This window comes from Salvia splendens, chromosome 7 (genome assembly GCF_004379255.2).
Source record: "Salvia splendens isolate huo1 chromosome 7, SspV2, whole genome shotgun sequence".
NCBI lineage: Eukaryota > Viridiplantae > Streptophyta > Magnoliopsida > Lamiales > Lamiaceae > Salvia > Salvia splendens.
Window position 1 is genome coordinate 9,678,411 of NC_056038.1, and position 21,123 is coordinate 9,699,533.

General features: G+C 39.5%; 1 protein-coding gene and 1 pseudogene across 1 annotated transcript; one reads left to right on the plus strand and one right to left on the minus strand.

The window, feature by feature from the left end:
* The first annotated feature begins 4,040 nt into the window (after positions 1-4,040).
* On the plus strand, positions 4,041-6,762 carry LOC121811464 (geraniol synthase, chloroplastic-like). Its single transcript, XM_042212331.1, has 8 exons — positions 4,041-4,155; positions 4,263-4,349; positions 4,465-4,665; positions 4,732-4,972; positions 5,128-5,488; positions 5,570-5,788; positions 5,859-5,997; positions 6,067-6,762. Exons 3-8 carry the CDS (start codon positions 4,471-4,473, stop codon positions 6,607-6,609), a joined length of 1,698 nt encoding a protein of 565 aa, XP_042068265.1. The 5' UTR covers positions 4,041-4,155; positions 4,263-4,349; positions 4,465-4,470; the 3' UTR covers positions 6,610-6,762.
* Positions 6,763-6,933: 171 nt separating this feature from the next.
* On the minus strand, positions 6,934-10,126 carry LOC121811466 (annotated as a pseudogene).
* Positions 10,127-21,123: the final 10,997 nt, after the last annotated feature.

Genomic DNA, 21,123 nt, shown 5'->3' on the forward strand with positions numbered 1-21,123 from the left:
CCATAGGGCGCCCCACTACAGGTGGAAGGGTAGGAGGATAAAAAAGATGACGTGGCGGTGCATAGGGCACGCCTTAGGGCGCCCCATTGCTAATGCTCTTACTCATCATTTTTAAAACTTCTTTATACACTACATTAACTTTAAAATTAAAATCTAACATCACTATAAACTGAAACCTACAATTCTTCACAATTCATCACTCTTTCAATAAAAATAAAGACAAATTAAATTATACATTAAATTTACCAATAAAATAATCCTTTCATATGACTCAATCTACTTATAGATATGTATAAAAAAATTAGCCAATTATAATTTCAACATAATTTTTTTAACATGGATCAACTATAATGTAACATAGATGGAGTAAAAATCTAATCATTACTATTGAAAAAAATTATAATTATTAAAAACAAAAATAAAGAAAATAGTGGTAAGATAAATCTAAAAAAGAATACATTAATGAATAAAAATGGACGGAAAGAAAATGAAAAATATAGTTAAGAAGAAAAAAAAATACGTACCAATAAGTTCATATAATATTAAAAACAAATATGATGTTGTATCAAAATTGATATATAAAAATGAATGAAAAAAACAAAAAATATAATTAATAAAATAAAAAGGAATGAAAACATAATTAAAAAGAACAACATTAGCCAACCAAAGAAATTGAGGAAGCCTCGAGCTCACTGAGCAGGGTGTGGAATGGTTACATGGCGTCAAGCTTTCCTTCTATGATAAGAGCAAAAATGATATGCTTGAATTATAGTATAAGGTAAGTAGGTATGTGTGGATATTCCACATTTAAATGACATATTTATAGGCTAAAAACCCTTTATTATACACAATCATTTTTGTAACTCCCACACATGCATGATCACGTATTTATAAATTATACAAATACTTTTTAAAATATCTTCATTTGTAGCCACACCACTAATTTTAATTTACAGTTTCTCAAAAACTTTTAATTATCGTTTCTACGGTTCTACCCAACGCAAAAATCTCAACTGATAATCTATTTTTACGTTTATCTTAAATAATTCATAATTAATTATCTCGACCTACGATGGCGCCCACTCTTTTATTTGAGCATGAATCTCCATATTCCGTGTAATATTAATTCGCAATTCTTCTTAATATTTTAATTTGATATTTAAATTTAAAAGTTAAATGAATAAACTAATACTTTTTCATAAATGGGAGAATTGAAGCAATCTCCCGTGAACCTCCCACTCACTCCGCATAGGCTTTCATAGTTCACACGATTTTAGCTACCCTTTAATTATACATTTTAAATTTAATATAATTTTTTAAATTAAATAGCAATCTTGTAAATTTCTTCAAAACTCCCTTTTATAAATTCATGTACAAATATTTGAAATGATCACAACCATATTATTATGATAGCTGCATTCGTCAACCGTGAATCAACCTAAAATCCAAAACAACATTATTTCGTTTTTTAAATATAATACAATAAATTAATTAAAATAGTCAAGAAAACAATTGAAATAATAAAACTAGATCATAAAAGTATACAGATTAGAATATATGTTGCATTACTGTTCAATCGACTTATCCAAATGACTACTACATGAGGCATCTGTAATCTGTGATAGTAATTGTTGACCTTCTGAAATGATGGCTCTATATACAGCAGACAAACACAGGAAACTAATTTTTTGGCTAATATTAACAACATTTCAAATTTATATATTGTGCTTGCATGGTTAATTATTTAATCTAAAAATACTAGGAGTACTTATTATATAATGATTTAATGGGCTAAAATGACCAAGAAGTCATAATAGTAATATTATATATATACTAGTATAATTTTATAATTTTCGCCCTAATTTATCGTATAGATAATGCATATATTCAAAACTAAATCAAATGCATAATGCAATTTGAACATATCTAAGTAAATAAATAAACTTATTAAAACTAGTATAAAGATGGTGTGAGTTGACAAAATTATATACATTTGTCAGAATTTAGGCAAAGGTAATCCAATTAGGCGGGACATTGTTTAAATTTAAAGCCCTGAATAAGATAAAGCATCAAGTGAGATGAAATTGCATCTTATAATCACCCCAAAAATATTTGAATATTATCTCCAATATACCTAAATTTGCAATTGTTTGCTCGTCGTGGCAAAATATCGTAATAGGACTAATTAATTGATTAATTAATATCAATTGAAATGACGTACTCATACTATACATGTCCGTCCTCGTGATCTTTCCAAATAAAATGAAATTTCGATAAGAGAAAAACAACCCACCCTCGTGATCGAAATTCAAATAAAACAAGGTTATCACATACAACAGGTGCCCCAATTTCATTATCTACAAAACAAGAATAAATACTCCTACTATGCTATCTACATGTGATTGATCAAATTGAAGATGCTGCTACGCCACATTTGGATAGTTCCCCATCACGCAATCATGCTTCCCGTGAATTTTCCATTTTCTGCACAATTATCTTTCTTCAGGTTCATCATTTTTTATATGATTTCAAACGTCCACATCTCTCATTGCATTCCATATATCTTTCAATTATATTTTCACTGTTATTATTATTAAAGGTTTGATATGTCCGATCAAAACCGACCCCAAATAATTTCCCAACCAAAATTATAGTCATTGGTTTCGAGAGATATTTTTGTCCGTTGGAATTTTTCATTGGTAAATGAATTTAAATTTAGAAGATCGCGCCATTGACTTTTGTAGAGTAGTCAACTTTTTTTTTCATTTCTAACTCATGTAAAACTTTTTTTTAATCAATGTAGAATTTGCGTTTTTAATTAATCATGGTAATTTTTAATTATTTTGCATTGACATATTTAAAAACATTTAAATTAATTAACAAAATAATGGTGAGCATATCAATTTTCAATCCAAAATATATCAATTCTCTTTAACGTTGGTCTCAATTAAAAAAATTAACATATTTTAGTAACAGTTTTATCGTAGTTTCACATCTACAACATAATTGGACATATTAGTTTATAATGTAAAACAACTTAAAGCATCCACAATAGTGACAAATGTTCCGGCGGACATCCCGACGGATACTCCAAAAACACCTCATGTCATGTCATAAGGACATCCCACTGCACAATAGCGGACATCCCCTAGAACATCCCGACGGACAAGCACAATAATAAAAATTCACAAATTAACAATTACAAAATTAAAATTTCGACACGAATACGGAAAAAATGCAACCATTTTATTTAAAAAAAACATACATATTAAAATTAAAAAATAAATACATAGTTCACCCAAAAAAATCATCCTAAACAAAAAAACGATTCAAATAAAGTACATGTTATGCTTTCAATCTGTATAGTTTGCCGCTAGCCGAACGGCCCGAACGGTATGATATGTTTTTGTTTTAGGCCTTTATTTTCGACGATAATACATGCGTTAGAGTTTTTAAAAAAATCGTATATAGAGTTTGCAACGAGTCGTATATATAGAGTTTTTTTAAAAAAATCAGAAAATGGGACGTCCGCCGGGACGTCCGTCGTGTCACCACAATAGCGGACGACCTCTCGTTCGCCGCCGACTTCCGTGTCCGCCTCAAACGTCGTAATAGCGGACGTCCGCGGAGAAATCCGCTATTGTGGGTGCTTGTAGAATGTAAAATTTTTCTTTTAACAACAATACCAATTCAAAAATACTAATATGCTGGTTTTCAAAAATATAGTATGAATAAGATACAATATATTATCAAATTTCTTGATTTCTATGCAATTAGGGTCTCATTAAAGGAAATAAATTTATTTAATGAATGAATTTCTTATAGATATTTATGTAAACTGCATTTTAAATGTCGACGGTCTGTCTCTGTCCAATTATACCTATTAATCTTCTCCGAGTGTTATATTTGTTGGTCAATGCACCTACATGAAGGCTGCGGTTTGACCATAAGCAATTTGGAGATTCAATAATAGAATAAATCAACAAAGTATGCCTTTACCTTATACAGTTAATTAATTGATTCAGTATAGTAGTACCTAGGTTCATAATTCTAATTAGTTTATTAATTCCAGCTTACATTATTTTGCTGCCTATATATATTGCATATCGGTTTCTGGTTTAGCATATACAATTCTTATGTTATGAAGAGAGCAAGGTAAACATATGAACATACCATATAATCTCCTTTTCATTTGATTTTATTTGCTAGTACTTTTAAATCGCAGGCACACTGATTTTATTTTCATTTTGTGTTTGAATCAGATTTTGAGATATGTGCTAGCTATTTCCGGTTATTGTTTAGCAATATATATTCGTGTTTATACTCAACATCAACCAGAGGCAAACAAGGTACAATTCATACATCAATTGAAGTTCCATTTCCGATTATTCTTAGAGAGGTAAATTACGACATTTAAACTTGAATTTAAAGAATATATTAACTTATAATATTGATATCGGACAGGATAGGATGTCTTGTGCAAGGAGCACCACCATATCATTAATCTTGTCACAGACATTGTGTCGCTCCCAAAAGGCCTCAATTCCACGGCAAGCAGCCAACACCGCAATTCCTCTCCGCCGCTTCTCCATCTGCCACTCAGCTGTGACATCTCCGTCGCCTCCCATTGTCAATGGGAGCTCTGCTCTGCAGCTTCAAAAACTGGTGTGTGTTTAATCAAAGTGCTAGTATGATCTAATATTGCATCAACTATAACGTGAGCATGTGCAGGTGATTCCAGAGGAGAGGAGAGAATATTTAGTACAGAAGACTATCCAAAAACTGCAGACAAGCACGGAACAACTCCAACTCATTGACCACCTGCAACGGCTAGGAATCAGTTACCACTTGGAAGATATGATCGACGCCATACTGCAGCTCCAATGCTCTGCTTTCTCCACCGAAGATGACCTCTTCACCACTGCCCTGCGCTTCCGTCTGCTCCGCCAGGCTGGCTTCCACGTCAGCACCGGTACACTAGCTACCTTCAACATATATAGGTTCTATTATACTATTGGAAGATAGATAAGACAAAATATGATAAGAACACACATTGTAGGCCATTTTAGAAGCCCTACAAAACTACCCCTAAGATTATTAATAAGTATGTTTGGTTTTGGTGATCAGATGTGTTGCTGAAGTTTAAGGGCGAAAGCGATAAGTTTAAAGAATCCTTGAGAGACGACACGATAGGGTTACTGAGCTTGTACGAAGCATCACATATGGGGGCTCAAGGGGAAGAAATCTTGGAGGAGGCTATGGAGTTTGCGGAACGATCACTACTAGAGGGTGAGGGTCGGGTCAGTGATGAGGTGGGAGGGGCCTTAAGGGTGCCGAGTCATATGAGGACGGCTAGGTTGGAGGCCAGGCGATTCATCGAGGAATATGGCAACCGGAGTGATCATGATAGAGACCTTTTGGAGCTTGCTATTTTGGATTATAACCATGTCCAAGCTCAACACCAAGCAGAACTTGCTGAACTTACAAGGTCATGCATCTATATTATTAATATTATTGTTATTATTATCCAAATTTCTAGCTAACATCAATGAATATATGCATGTTATAGGTGGTGGAAGCAGCTAGGGTTGGTGGAGAAGTTAAGCTTTGGGAGAGATAGGCCATTGGAATGCTTTTTGTGGACGGTGGGGCTTCTCCCTAACCCAAAATATTCAACCTGCAGAATACAGTTGGCCAAGACCATAGCTATTCTATTAGTCATTGATGATATTTTCGACACCTATGGCAAAATGGATGAACTAATCCTCTTCACCCATGCAATTCAAAGGTTTTAATCTTGATCAACTCATTATTGCATGATAATTTGACAATATTAATGTATTCATTGTTCAAAACAGATGGGATCTTGAAGCAATGGAGACACTCCCCGAGTACATGAAAATATGCTACATGGCATTGTACAACACCACCAACAACATTTGCTACACGGTGCTCAAGGACACCGGCCGGACTGTCCTCCCCTACCTCAAAGCAACTGTAAGTACTGGCAATCAATTTAGGAATCATCTAAGTGTTTTATTCAATTAATTCAATTCTTTGTCATAGTGGATAGACATGATTGAAGGTTTCATGGTGGAGGCAAAGTGGTTCAATGGTGGGAATGCACCAAACTTGGAAGAGTACATAGAGAATGGAGTATCAACGGCAGGGGCATACATGGCTCTGGTGCACCTATTCTTTCTAATAGGAGAAGGTGTAACCGACCAAAACGCCTCACTTTTGAGGCAGAAACCCTATCCCAAGGTCTTCTCCTCGGCAGGGCGAATTCTTCGCCTCTGGGATGATCTTGGGACTGCCAAGGAGGAGCAAGAGCGTGGGGATCTGGCATCGGGCATACCGTTGTTTATGAAAGAGAACAATCTGGCAACAGAGGAGGCAGCGAGAAGTGGAATGTTGGAAGAGATATTCCAACTATGGAAAGATCTCAACGGAGAGCTCATCAACAATAACACATTGCCCTTATCTATCATCAAAGTCGCGCTTAACATGGCACGAGCTTCCCAAGTGATCTACAACCATCAACAACACACCTATTCTTTGAGTGTCGACAATTATGTTCAAGCCCTCTTCTTCACTCCTCTTACTTAGTCTTAATATATACATTTCTCATCCTCTTTTATTTATCTTCAATACTATAGAATTTAATTACCAATATTATTTATTCATTTCAGTAAATGTATTAAAGGATCACTAATATCCTATGCAGTAGTACTAAAATGAAAATGGAATCTTAGTGTTAAATCCTTTGGATTGATGGACTCCTACCTGAATTCCAGTTGTCACCATATTTTTGTCACAGAATATTGGGATACCACTGATTGACTTCATCAAACAGATTTGTGACAACACCATTTCTCTAACCACATTTATATTGTCTGAACATATGTTTACTAATCTACACTTTCCTGGTTATCACTTGTAGAATTCAAAATCTGTGTTAGGCTTCTTTACATTGGATCTGTAACCTTTCTCAAAATCTCTAGGAAGTAAAACATACCGGTTCCTTCTTATAGCATGCAAACTTGCTTCTTGACAAATAGCTGCGATCTGCAATTGTAATCAACAAAGAATTCAGTATCTTGTCAGTCACCAAAGTATGGTAACACACAGAATCAAAGTAAAGTGAGAGCAATATCACTAACCTCAGCAGCACTGATTTTATCAGGTCGGCAGACATAGTCCTCCAAGTCCACCTCGTCACTCAAATTCATTTTAGTAGTGCAAACCTGCCCATAATACTTATAATACCATCGTTTGCCTTTAATTACACTATAATTTAATAATCATAGGAACAAACAAAACTGATTTGTTCAGAGGATTGAGCTTGTATTCTTTTCTTTTACCAATCACACTTGCACCTCTTTATTAGTGAATTAGTTAACATGTAAAAAAGAAAGAGAAAATTCAAAATCAAAATTACCTGAAAGACAAGCCTCTTCTGATGTTTATCAGGCAAATGGAACTCAATTTTACGATCAAGTCTTCCTGGACGTAGAAGAGCGGGATCCAATGTGTCAGCTCGGTTAGTTGCCATGATAACACTTGCATTAACTGATTGGTCAAATTCATCCATCTACATGACAAAGAACCATGATAATGTGAACCAAGTGGCAAACAGAGAGGTAGTAACTATGTCATATGCTTTTTGCTATTCTTCAACTAGATCTATAAAGGAAATATCTCTGTATACAGACTTCAATTTTTCTTCCTATTAATGTAAATCTTAGCATACCTGATTCAACGTATCCATTAAAGTTCGCTGAACTTCTATATCAGCTCCAGTATGACCATCGAATCTAGATGTAGCTATTGCATCAACTTCATCAATGAAAATAATTGCAGGTGCATTTTCTCTAGCAAGTCGGGAAACTTCTCGCACCTTTCTGGGACCCTGGAGATATTAAAACAATCCATTAGGATACATTTCAGTTTGCTTTAACGAGACAGCTCGGGTACACACTGAGGCTAAAATGACAAGTTTGCTTCACCTTTTTCAAGCCATAATTTCTCCCAAAAACGAAGACCATCGATCGCAATAATTAATTTACTGTATATATGTATATAACTGAAAGTGGAAAGTGAAGTATTGATTCTGTCAACTAATGATCCACAGCTAGGCTGTGTGAGATAACTAACATAATCTTGGGGATATTCTAGACCATATCAGATTTGCCAAAAGAAGAGCAAATCACATGAAAAATAAAATATCAATACTTGACATCAGATAGATATATTTTGAAGGAGGATAAGCAATTGACAGGAAGTTTACATTGAACATGTCATCTGATTAATCAGGTATACACAGAGGTTTTCCCAGTTAACCACATAAGTTTTCTCAAGGGATGGTGGGATAACATAAAAATGAACACAAAAAATTAACTGACTAAAATGCTACAGGCAATGCTGCAAAATATTATGTCAATATGGAATTCAAGTATACCTCTCCCAAGTACTTTTGAACAAAATCAGGGCCAATAACCTTAATGAAGGATGCACTAGTCTGATTAGCAACAGCCTTTGCCAGCATTGTTTTGCCAGTGCCAGGAGGACCATATAGCAATACACCACGAGGAGGATCTATGCCAATCTTCTGATATAACTCATGGTGGGCCAAAGGTGACTCTACAGCTTCACGATTTCTTGCTTTTGAATGTCACATCCTCCAATATCCTGATAGAGTCACCAGGAATAAGTCCATCAAAAAAAATGAAGCCAATATAAACAAGACAGTAAAGAACGAATAATAAACTGGACAGATGAGAAAGAATAAAGTACTACTCCACTACTTAAGCGTACGTAAAAACACTCAAGAGTGCGGCCATGAAATGTGTAATCCTTGAGAACTACCATGAAACAGAACCAAACCTATATGACTCAACAAATTATTCAAAAACACTATTGTGCACTACACCAAACTTCATTTAGAATTATACCTAATGTGAATCCTCAGTATAGAGAAGAACATCACACTACCAGCCAAAACATTGATACATCAGCACCGAACCAAGTTAGGTGATAATTGAGAAATATTTCCCATCAACTAAGATTTTTGCTGAGAAACCTATCAGTTTAAATTTGTGCACACTTTACCACTAATACATTTTGCTCTATTAAAAAGCTATTGACATATTAACTCAGTAATGGATAATTCTGATCATCCTTACAAATGCATCTCTTAAAATCAAATTTTAACAGAAGATTTCTAAGTGACGAGATTGATTTGACTTTTGGCATGACCTTAAGTAGTGGTGGAATATTATGAATTTTTTGTATTCCCTGGCACTGACATTTTTTGACATATTGACTCTAGTTTTTTCAATCTATAGAACAGGTTAAAACACAAGCAAGTGAATCGAGCTCGGGCTCACTTCAAGGCTTTCTTGAATATATTGACATAATATTTGACTAATTTGATATGTTATCTTCCTGTTTTTTGAGTACAGTAAATTAGCAATGGCTTTATTATTCAAGAATACATCATATAAGAAAAATCATAAAATAGTGCGTGCAACGAACCACTAAATAGTCAGATTCTACCATCTGCAACTCAGAAACTCCTTCCAACTAAGACAATGCATAAAATCCGATGATTGGTTCACAAAATGTCAACAACGAAAATCATCCTGATAATTCGGGAGTATCCAATTGAAGAAGTCTACAAATTATATTCCAAAAAAAAACTGAATTAAAATTCCCTATTGCTAAGGGGAAAAACCGTAAACAGGAAAAAGGAGACTCACGCTGTAATTGACGTCGGGCCTCTCGGAATGGCTGAGAAGCGAAATGCTGGAGTCGGCTCGGGCGGGGGAACCGCGTTGCAGCCCGACGGAGCAGGAAGGCGTGAGAAGCTCTTGGTTGACAGTGCTGAGAATCCGCACGTAGTAAATTGCGCCAGTGGTCGACTCGATGATTCCGTGGTTCTGATCGATCATTTCCATGAAGTGGCCAACGACGAGCGGACCCGACCGTACGCGGTTCACCTCCTCCTGCGCGCGGAGCAGCTGGCGCCGGAGCTTCTTGTGTTCCTTCTTGACGTATATGGAAATGGTCGAGAACCAGCATCGTGGTAGCCACCATGGCTGCAGAGGATTTCAATGGCGAGGAATTGGAATTGAAATTGGCGCGCCAGATTAGATAAAGTTGGTAATTTTATTTTGCGGTTTTTTCAAATTGTAAAATGACAAACATACCCTTCTGTAAATGCTTAAAAGCAAAATGTATACGTGGTTGGCTTGTCTCCGAGCGAGCGCTTAGTGTACGTTTGACGTTTTGCAGATTTAGGCTTTTTTTGAATAAAGTTCTTCTTGCTACTCTACTCTAAACTGAAGAATATTTTCAATATTTTTGTCATTGGTTGTAAATCACTCTCATTCTTTTGATAACAATTCAACAGTTATCTTAAATTTTCTTGATTAATTGTGTTGGATTCATGCTACTGAATTTCTCATTTGAAGTTCATATACAAGCTTGGAATGTTGATTTGTGAATATACACAACTCTAAGATAGATGAGTTATCTACCCTACTAAACTGACGAAAATTTTGGTATATCATATTTGGTTGTACAGCCAGGATATCAAACGAACTGACGAAAATTTTGGTATATCATATTTGGTTGTACAGCCAGGATATCAAACGACCAAAACAAGTTTACATACTAAGATAGCTGCAAATAATTGCTTTTCCAATCGCACATGTTGATTCTCAATCTCCACTAATTCAATGTTATTTGATTTAGTAAGTTATTAAAGCTATATTTGTGGTCCCTTGGGAAACATTATGATTTGAATGCCCAATTTATTACAAAACGCAACTTCATAGTGTCTTCTCTTTTCCCCTTCCATAAAGAAGTCGTGTAGCTCTGGTAGTTGTGGTGTGGGTTGATTAAAATCCAAACATATCGTTGGTGAGATGTCTAATTCGTGAAAGAGAGAGTTGATAGATGCACAGCATAGGAATATTGAAAGAATGGGTGGGCCCGCATGGGCGTAGCGCAGTTGGCAGATCTTGCTGCAATGAGCCTGGGTTCGAATCTCACTGCTGTCATGTAGTTGCTGCTTCCATGGTTCGAATCTCACTGCTGTCCTGTAGTTGCTTCCATATCCCAGGCATAAGTGTGAGGCCTTGGGAAATGGGCTTCTGGCAACTAGTGGGTTAAGGACTCCCCCTTAACTGGCTACTGCGTACCCTGATTGAATCCCCTTACATGATGTCGGACCGGAGTGTGGGGGCCGCCAAGGCGACGGAATCGCCTTTTTCGCTGCAATTGAAAGAAGGGGTGGGATGTGTGAGTGTGAGTCACCACTTGGCGCTTGCACACCAAGCAAGCAACTTGATGACATTGTGGATAATGAGAAAGTCATGGGATCCTACCTCCAAATAATGGATTCTGACCGACCCCTCCTAATTTATTTTACGTTGATATTTTAATCGACGACCTTGACTAGATCAATATATCTATTCTGCAACTTCCATTTTTATTACTCCAGTTAGCAATTTTGGATTTACTATTAAATTAACTCTTTCTTGATATAACAAAATAAGATAAAAATGAAATCACAAATTCTTTATATTCTCTTCTCCATTTCCATTTCATTCCATTTTAATATAAATAAAAATTACTACTACTATTCAATTTTCCCATCCATTCCATATTATGAGGGATTTGGATTCCCTGCTGTGCATTCAGTCATAGCAGTGAATGCTATTATATACACAACTATTTCTTGATATAAAAAAATGAAGATAAAAGTGAAGATAAATTTTTATATTCTCTTCTCCAGTTCCATTTTATTAAATATAAGAATTACCATTCCATTTTCTCATCCATTCCATTATATAAGAAGGGCATAACTTTCAAGTTGATGCTGTGAATGTCATAAATGAAAATATATTAAAAGTAAGAAGTTTGAGCATAGATTAAAGTAATTGTGATGATAATAATTATGGCTTGAGCACGTGCCGGCCAATGAGTTAAATAATATGGTTGCTTGTGATTCAAGCGTTGAGCATCACCAGTAGACTTTTAGCCACTCTCTTCTCAAATTCTGATTCATTATTTGGCCCAGGGGTGGGGGTGTTAGGGGCAGTGGTATGGGCAAAGGAATTCACACACTACTAGTAACTAGACCCACTCAACAAAATGTCAAAATATGAGCTGTGTTGCAATCCTTTAGTACTGTCACTACTATCATGCTAAATGCTTCTAGGTCATAATTAGGCTTAAGGTGTGAGAAAATAAAATTTAGGGTGTTAATGGGGTGGGAGAGTCTGGGCAAAAACAACTAAAGTCAACTATAGTTGGTAATTATTGGTAAAAGTTTGGTGAAAAGTCAAGAGAATATAATCGCAGAATAGTATAGCTATTTTTTATTGAATGAAATAGTGGGTTATTTGACATGTTAAGAAGCAGCCCAATGTCTATCAACATCATGTGAGGTAGTGTATCCCACACAAGCAAATCATGTCACACATCCTCACAATTGTGTTTTGTTCATTGGCTAGTATTTTTAGAGCGAAATAACTATTTATATTATTTTAGTAATATAAATAAGTTCAATCTATAAGATGTTGATGAGATCTGAATTCCTGATCTGGACTCACAAAATGGAAATTTCAAGGCACAATCTTCCTCCACTTTGAAAATTGATGAAATTACACACATAAGTATCAATGCTATTTCTACTTCTCTAGTGTATCACATTATTGATTAACACGTTAATTTTTAAAAGACCTGAACAAGTAATTTTGTGGTTAAAAAAATTGTAGAACGAGTATGTTTGTTGTTAAAAAAATTAAGTCAGAGAATCCAAGTTGAGTTTGGCATTCTATAAACGTCAAGTTTGTGGATTTAAGTATATTTTTTGTACAAATACTCTTAAATTGAGTGGTCACGTCGAGATATGTGAAAAGACATTCCTTGATGAAAATCAGGCTCATCTTATGCACGACTTCACCTTAGCTTATCATTCGAAGAAAACTTAGCACGAGAGATAGGTTATACCATTATAGTAAAAGATTTGCATTTTAGCAGTTGAAGATGATCACTGAGCATTATGTAAGGAATACCAAAGACCGTGGAACACGTCATCTTAAACTGCAAGACATTGAGTAGTCTCAGGTATCATTGTTGCTGTCAGTATGCCCTTGAATCTGTATTGTTTGCCGCTAGTCAAACAGAGGTCTATGCTATATTTCTGTTTTGGGTCCTAATTGTTATATTGAGTCAAGCCCGTCTCATGTGTCTATTTATATAAAAGTATGACATATAACTCTGTAATGTAAAAACACAATTTGAATACAATATGTTCTTCGTTTTTTGCCCGTGGACGTAGCCAACACAACGCTGATGAACCACGCAAATCTATGTATCCTTATGTTTTTGTTTGTCTCAATTATACAATTGCTCTATTCTGTCACAACCGTTGCAATTGGATATGTATGCCTATGTCAATGGGAGAGGATCCTCTGTTGTGTTAAAAAATACAGTAGGGACTGCTGTGGTTTAAACGACATACACATACAAATGAAACGCATCAGAGGAATAAGAGAGAGAAATGGAGGGACCGAAAAATATGAAACACATACTTCTAATTCTTTATTCACTCTTTTCTACCCATTTCTTTATTTAATTAAAAATGCGGGATCGGCCAGGTTAACTTATTTCATTGAGTAGCATCTAATAATTGATGAATCTGCGAATTTTTGATGGTGATGAATGCTCGTAAAAATAAAGGAAGATCAACACACAGAGATTTACGTGGTTCGATTTACTGAGGTAAATCTACGTCCACGGGAAGAAAAGAGGGCAGAGTTGTATTGCTTGATCTGTTTTCTACAGCTAACAATACAGACTTGCTATTTGCTATTTTCTCTCTAGAAGAGCTTAACAAAAGTTAACAGAAGAAGCCTATCTATCTGACCTAGGTTCTATTTATACATTGAACCAAGATCGTGGCATGCAGCATTTATTAGGTAGTGGATGTCGTGGAGGTCGTGGCGACCTTGCATGGGTCCACTATCCTGCATGAGTTAATGACTGCTTGACACCACTAAATAGATCGTCGGTGTAGCGGAGGTGGAAATCTTGCATGAGTCCACTATTTCCTAGTTCGGTCGAATACTGAGACCGGACTGCTGAATTATTGCCGAGCAGCTTTTGCCGATCTGAGAGTAGAGCTTGATGCCGACCAGGGAGCAGAGTTTGATTGGTTGGCTTTTACCGAGCTGTAGGCTGGGGCCGAACTCTGTGGTTGTGCCGAACTGAACTCTTTAGCCATGCCGAACTGATACTCTTTCTTGGGCTTTACTGCTGTTGGGCTTGTTTAGTACGTACTCCATCACTACCCCCCCCGAAAAGTGAAGTGAATCACTTCGGCATTCTGGATAAAGGTATGGGGTAAGTTGATGTTTGTCCTCGGTCTGATGAAGTGAACTCTTCTTTGACCGGACTTGGTTTGTGTCCTAATTTGGCGAGTTTTATCGCTCGGATCGAACTTTCCGTTGTCCTAATTTGGGGATCGGACTTTCCCTTGTCCTAATTCGGCGAGTTTTATCGCGTGGATCGGACTTTCCCTAGTCCTAATTCAGGCAAGTTTTATCGCGAGAATCAGACTTTTGTTGCAGTTCGTTTCAGACGAAGTGCTTGATTTTTAAGCCGAATTGTGGTCTTGTATCCTCTTTAGAAGCTTGGACTTCACAATCGTTGGCTTATTGCAGCTCGTTTCAGACGAACTGCTTGTTTAAGCTGAATTGTGGTCTTGTATCTTCTGTAGAAGCTTTGACTCACAATCGTTGGCTTGTTGCAGCTCGTTTCAGACGAACTGCTTGTTTAAGCTGAATTGTGGTCTTGTATCTTCTGTAGAAGCTTTGACTCACAATCGTGTGCTTGTATATGTTCTAAGAAGGGGATCAGCCTTCGAAGAACAAGATACCTCAGTAACATTTGTAAGAGACGACACGCACAGAGACAGACAAAACACACAGACAAAACGCACAGAGACAAATAAAGACCAAGCAAACCAAATAAAGCACATTGAGCAAACAGGGCTCAAGACTGACTGACCGGACTGTCTCTTACAAATGGAACTTTTTGAGGTTGGAAATGTGCCATGTTCGGGGTACCTGTTCTCCTGACATGTGAGTCAATTTGTAAGACCCTTTGCCGAGGACTTCTGACACCCGATACGGACCTTCCCATGTGGGTTCGAGCTTGCCCAGCTTTTCTGCTCGGCTTACTTCGTTGTTTCTCAGGACGAGATCTCCCACTTGAAATTGCAGCTTCTTCACCCTTTGGTTGTAATACCGGGCTACTTGCTCCTTGTACTTGGCTGCTTTTATGCATGCCAATTCTCTTCTTTCTTCGGCAAGATCTAGCTCGGCCCTCAGTCCGTCGTCATTCATTTCTGAGGAGAAATTTAGAGTTCGGGGACTGGGTACGCCGATCTCCACCGGAATCACGGCTTCAGTGCCGTACACCAGACTGTACGGAGTTTCACCGTTGGAGGTTGTGGGTGTAGTTCGGTAGGACCATAGGACTTGAGGGAGATTTTCTACCCATTGTCCTTTGGCTTGTTCTAACCGAGCTTTTAACCCTTTCACCAGGATACGATTTGTTACCTCCGTTTGTCCGTTTGCTTGTGGATGAGAGACCGAAGTGAACCGCTGTTGAATATTCAGCTCTTGGCACCAATTCTTGAATGTCTTGTTGGTGAACTGAGTCCCGTTATCCGAGATGAGGATGTGGGGTATGCCAAATCGGCACACTATGTTCTTCCAGACGAAATCCAATGCCTTCGAGCTCGTTATCGTAGCTAATGGTTCAGCTTCCACCCACTTCGTAAAGTAGTCTACGGCAACGATTAGGAATTTCATTTGCCGAGGAGCTTGAGGAAGTGGTCCCACTATGTCTATGCCCCATTGCATGAAAGGCCAAGGACTTTGCATAGTGGATAGATCGGTCTGCGGCATCCTTGGGATATTTGCATGGATTTGGCACTTCGGGCATGTCTTGACGAGCTGCACTGCTTCTTGTACCAAGGTTGGCCAATAATATCCCCATCTTAGAACTTTTTTAGCTAAAGCTCTAGCTCCGATGTGGCTTCCGCACGATCCTTCATGAACTTCTCTGAGGATGTAGTCCGTCTCTTCTGGTCCTACGCACCGCAATAACGGCTGGAGGTAAGACTTTCTAAAGAGGACTCCTTCATGAAGTTCGTACCGAAGTGCTCGGCACGTGATCTTCCGAGCTTCTCTCTTATCCTCGGGCAATTGTCCTTGATCCAGATACTGCAAGATCGGCGTCATCCAGTTCGGCGAGCTGGATACTGAATGTACCTCGGCTTCATCAATGCTTCGATGCATTAATTCTTCCGCCTTTGAGCTCGGATCTGAGGCCAACTTACTTAAGGTATCTGCTCGGCTATTTTCCGCTCTGGGAACGCGGATTATCCGAAAATAGGAGAAACTTCGGCTGATGCTTTGCGCTTTGTCCAAATACTTCTTCATTCTCTCGTCACGAGCTTCACTTGTACTCAACATGTGATTTACTATGACTTGTGAATCACAATGGACTTTGAGAGATTTGACGAGCAGACTTTGCGCTAACTGGAGTCCGGCAAGGAGGGCTTCGTACTCGGCTTCATTATTAGTAGTGGGGAATAGGAACCGAAGTGAGTAGGTTACCTCGTGTCCGTCAGGAGCGACGAGTAAAATACCAGCTCCACTTCCCATCTTGTTTGAAGCTCCATCTACGAATCCGCTCCAGCAGTCTGGCGGCTCTACTTCGGATTCCAAGGGCTGTGCTAGTTCGGCATTGGCAGACTTTTTCTGTTCGGCAATGACAGGGATTGCTTGATCGAACTTGGCTTCTGTAAGAAAATCTGCCAAGGCTTGTCCCTTGATGGCTTTCCGAGGTAGGTACTCGATTGAGTGTTCTCCCAGCTCTATGGCCCATTTGGCGATTCTGCCTGACGCTTCTGGCTTGGTCAAAACTTGCCGAAGAGGCAGATCGGTTAAGACGCATACCTTGTGAGCATAGAAGTATGGCCGCAGTCTCCTTGCTGCATTTACTAACGCCAGAGCAATTTTTTCCAGAGGTTGATACCTTGTTTCTGGACCTCTTAATGCTCGGCTTGTAAAGTAGATGGGAAACTGCTTTAGGCCTTCTTCTCGTACAAGCACCGCGCTGATGGTTTGATCTGATGCCGCTAAGTATAAGAATATTACTTCGGCTTCGGTTGGAGCAGAGAGAATAGGAAGCTCGGCTAGATAACTTTTGAGCTCGTCAAAGGCCTTTTTCTGCTCGGCTCCCCACTCGAACTTTGGTGCCTTTTTCAACACCTTGAAGAATGGCAGTTGCTTTTCGGCTGCTTGGGAAAGGAATCGATTCAGTGCGGCTAGACATCCGGTTAGCCTTTGCACGTCATGTATGGACTTCGGCATTGCCATGTGCTGAACGACTTGAACTTTTGAGGGATTTGCCTTGAGTCCGTCCTTTGAAACCCAACAACCCAGAAATTTTCCTGAATCTACCAAAAAGGTACATTTTTGGGGGTTGAGTTTGAGGTTGGCTTTTCGGAGCACGTCGAGAGTGGATTTGAGGTTGTCTTCGTACTCCGAAGTGCTTTTGCTTTTGACAACTATGTCGTCGACATACACTTCAACCTGTTTCCCGATTAGGTGCCGAAAAAGCTTGTCTACCATCCTTTGATAAGTGGCTCCGGCATTCTTTAAACCGAATGGCATCTTTTTATAAGCGAAAATGCCGAAATCGGTAATGAAAGCTGTTTTCGGAGCGTCACTCTCATCCATCAACACTTGGTGATATCCTTTGTATAAATCAAGAAAACAGAAAATTTCGAAGCCGATCAAAGCTTCTACTTTTTTATCTATATTCGGAAGGGGATAGCAATCTTTAGGACAGTGCTTGTTTAGATCGGTAAAATCTATGCACATCCGCCATCCTCCTTCTTTTTTCTTGATCATCACAGGATTGGCCACCCAAGAAGGATATTTCACCTCGAATAGTACATCCGCTTTTAGTAATTGGCGGACTTCGTCATGGATGACTTGGCTTCTTTCTGCCGCAAAGAGTCTTTGCTTCTGTTTTACTGGCCGGATTGAAGGATCAATATTTAACCGATGAGTGATTACTTCGGGGGGCACTCCGGTCATGTCCAACGGAGACCATGCAAAGACATCTTTGTACTCCTTGAGGAGCTGAATGGTCTTTTCCCGGAGTAGAGGCGTTCCTGCGAAGCCGACCTTGACCGTTCTGGATGGATCATCTTCGTATAACTGAACGGTCATTGAGTTCGGCTCTGAAGTGACTTCGGTCATCTTGCTTGCCTCTGACTCCGGTTGCTGTGATTGCTATGCTTGATGGTGCCGAACTGATTGCTCGGCACTTTTAAGCGCAATCTGCAGACATTCTTTTGCTCTCTTTTGATCACCTCGGATGACCGCTATCCCACCTTTAGTGGGGATCTTGATGGTGAGGTGATAAGTAGAGCAAACGGCCCGAACTGTGTTGAGCCAGTCTCTCCCCAGGATGATGTTGTACGGAGACCGAGCTTTCACCACAAAGAACTCGATCATCGTATTGGAGCTTGTAGGCGCTTTTCCCACTGTGATCGGAAGGCTGATAATACCTTCAGGGCGGGTGTCCTCCTGGGCGAAACTTTTCAGAGGAAGTGGAGCCGGACTGAGCCGAGCTGGATCCACTTCCATTTTATCGAAACATTCTTTAAAAAGAATGCTGACTGACGCTCCTGTATCCACAAATACTCTGTGGATCAGTTTGTTTGCCACTCCGGCTTGAATGACAATAGCGTCTTGGTGAGGAGAGATGGCTGGGACGGGATCGGCATCTGAAAATGTAATCACTTCGTCTTTCTTCAGCCTTTTATGTGTTGGCTCCTCTTGATTGGAACCTCTGCGTTCTGCTTTTAGGGACGACTTAGTCTTCCCGGCAGGGAGAGCATCAATAGTCAGGATTACTCCATCGTATTGCGGCTCGTCGTCGTCTTCGGGATCCTCATGCCTTTTCGGATCCTGAGGATTGCAGTTCGCACCTCTCTGCCTTTTGTTCTTTTTCGGCTGCTTGCTTTGATATTTTTTTAACGTTCCTGTTTTCACAAGAACATCAATACCTGCAGCCAAATCTCGGCACTCCTCGGTATCGTGTCCGTGGGTTTGATGGAAGGAGCAATATTGATCCTGAGGTCGCCGCGCGGCTGATTTCGTCATCCGCTTTGGTTTTTCGAACATATCGGAATGTAGTTCGAAAATTTCCGCTCTTGACTTGTTTAATGGTACGAACTGAGCGGGCGGCTTCTCAGGATTGAGACGGGGTCCCAATCTGTCTTGCACCGGAGCCCTTTGAATTCTTTCAAATGGAGTCCGGCGAGGATGCCCCCGATCGCTATGATCGGGCTTCCTTCTGTCTTCTCGGGATGATGAGCTGTCTAACGACCGTTTGAGACGGTCTGCCTCATCGGCCCGGGAGTACTGGTCCGCAATGTCCCACATTTCCTGAGCTGTCTGCGGACCGCACTCAACGAGCTTCCTGTAGAGAGCTCCGGGCAGGATTCCATTTTGGAATGCCGAGATGACAAGCAGATCGTTGAGATCGTCTACTTGCAGGCATTCCTTGTGGAATCTTGTCATGAAGTCGCTGATTTTTTCGTCGCGACCTTGACGAATGGAAAGCAGCTGAGCCGAAGTGATCCGGGCTTCCGCTTTCTGAAAGAACCTCCTGTGGAAAGCATCCATTAGATCTCGGTAGGATCTAATGCTGCCTTGAGGAAGGCTGTCGAACCATCTTCTGGCGTTCCCGACGAGCAGCTCGGGGAACAGCTTGCACATGTGGACCTCATTGAGACCCTGGTTCGCCATATTATATTGATAGCGTCCCAAGAAGTCATGAGGATCCTCTAGCCCGTCATAAGTCATTGACGGTGTCCGGTAGTTCCGTGGCAAAGGAGTTCGGGTGATATCGTCCGAGAACGGAGTCTTTAATGCTCCGTACATGGCGAACCCGACATCTCTTCGGTACGGAGGAGATGGAGTTCTCCTGTGGTTCCGGTACCGAGGAGGAACAGGAACATGTCGGGGTTGAGGATTCTTTCTCCTGGAAGACACGTCACTACTGCGGTAGTGACTTTCATGTCTGGATAAGGAGGGAGAATCCGCCGTTGTCTTCTCCGGCTGTTGGCTCTTCTGCAGGAAGGTTAAGAACTCCTCCTGCTTCTCGGCCAAGAACAGCTTGACAGCTTCATTTAAATCGGGCTGCTGGGAAGACTCGGTGCGATGACTCCTGGAGTGGCTTGTTCCTTCTTCGTGAGAACCGGAGGTAGATGTCTCCCGAGGCCGTTTTTCAGACCTGCGAGCTGGACTAGCTTCCTCACGGTTATCACGAACAGTATTATGGGTGGTGTGTGATCTGGTATGCATTTTTTTTTTTTTTTTTTTTTTGGGGTGGAAAAAGGGTCAAAAATTCGCTTTATCACAAATTTGGTTCTCTGCTTCCCACAGACGGCGCCAGTGATGAATCTGCGAATTTTTGATGGTGATGAATGCTCGTAAAAATAAAGGAAGATCAACACACAGAGATTTACGTGGTTCGATTTACTGAGGTAAATCTACGTCCACGGGAAGAAAAGAGGGCAGAGTTGTATTGCTTGATCTGTTTTCTACAGCTAACAATACAGACTTGCTATTTGCTATTTTCTCTCTAGAAGAGCTTAACAAAAGTTAACAGAAGAAGCCTATCTATCTGACCTAGGTTCTATTTATACATTGAACCAAGATCGTGGCATGCAGCATTTATTAGGTAGTGGATGTCGTGGAGGTCGTGGCGACCTTGCATGGGTCCACTATCCTGCATGAGTTAATGACTGCTTGACACCACTAAATAGATCGTCGGTGTAGCGGAGGTGGAAATCTTGCATGAGTCCACTATTTCCTAGTTCGGTCGAATACTGAGACCGGACTGCTGAATTATTGCCGAGCAGCTTTTGCCGATCTGAGAGTAGAGCTTGATGCCGACCAGGGAGCAGAGTTTGATTGGTTGGCTTTTACCGAGCTGTAGGCTGGGGCCGAA

Coding starts and splice junctions, on each gene's coding strand:
- LOC121811464 (XM_042212331.1), top strand. CDS start 4,471: ATGTCTTGTGCAAGGAGCACCACCATATCATTAATCTTGTCACAGACA. Junction 4,973..5,127: donor TGGCTTCCACGTCAGCACCG/GTACACTAGCTA, acceptor TTTGGTGATCAG/ATGTGTTGCTGAAGTTTAAG. Junction 5,789..5,858: donor TTCACCCATGCAATTCAAAG/GTTTTAATCTTG, acceptor TGTTCAAAACAG/ATGGGATCTTGAAGCAATGG.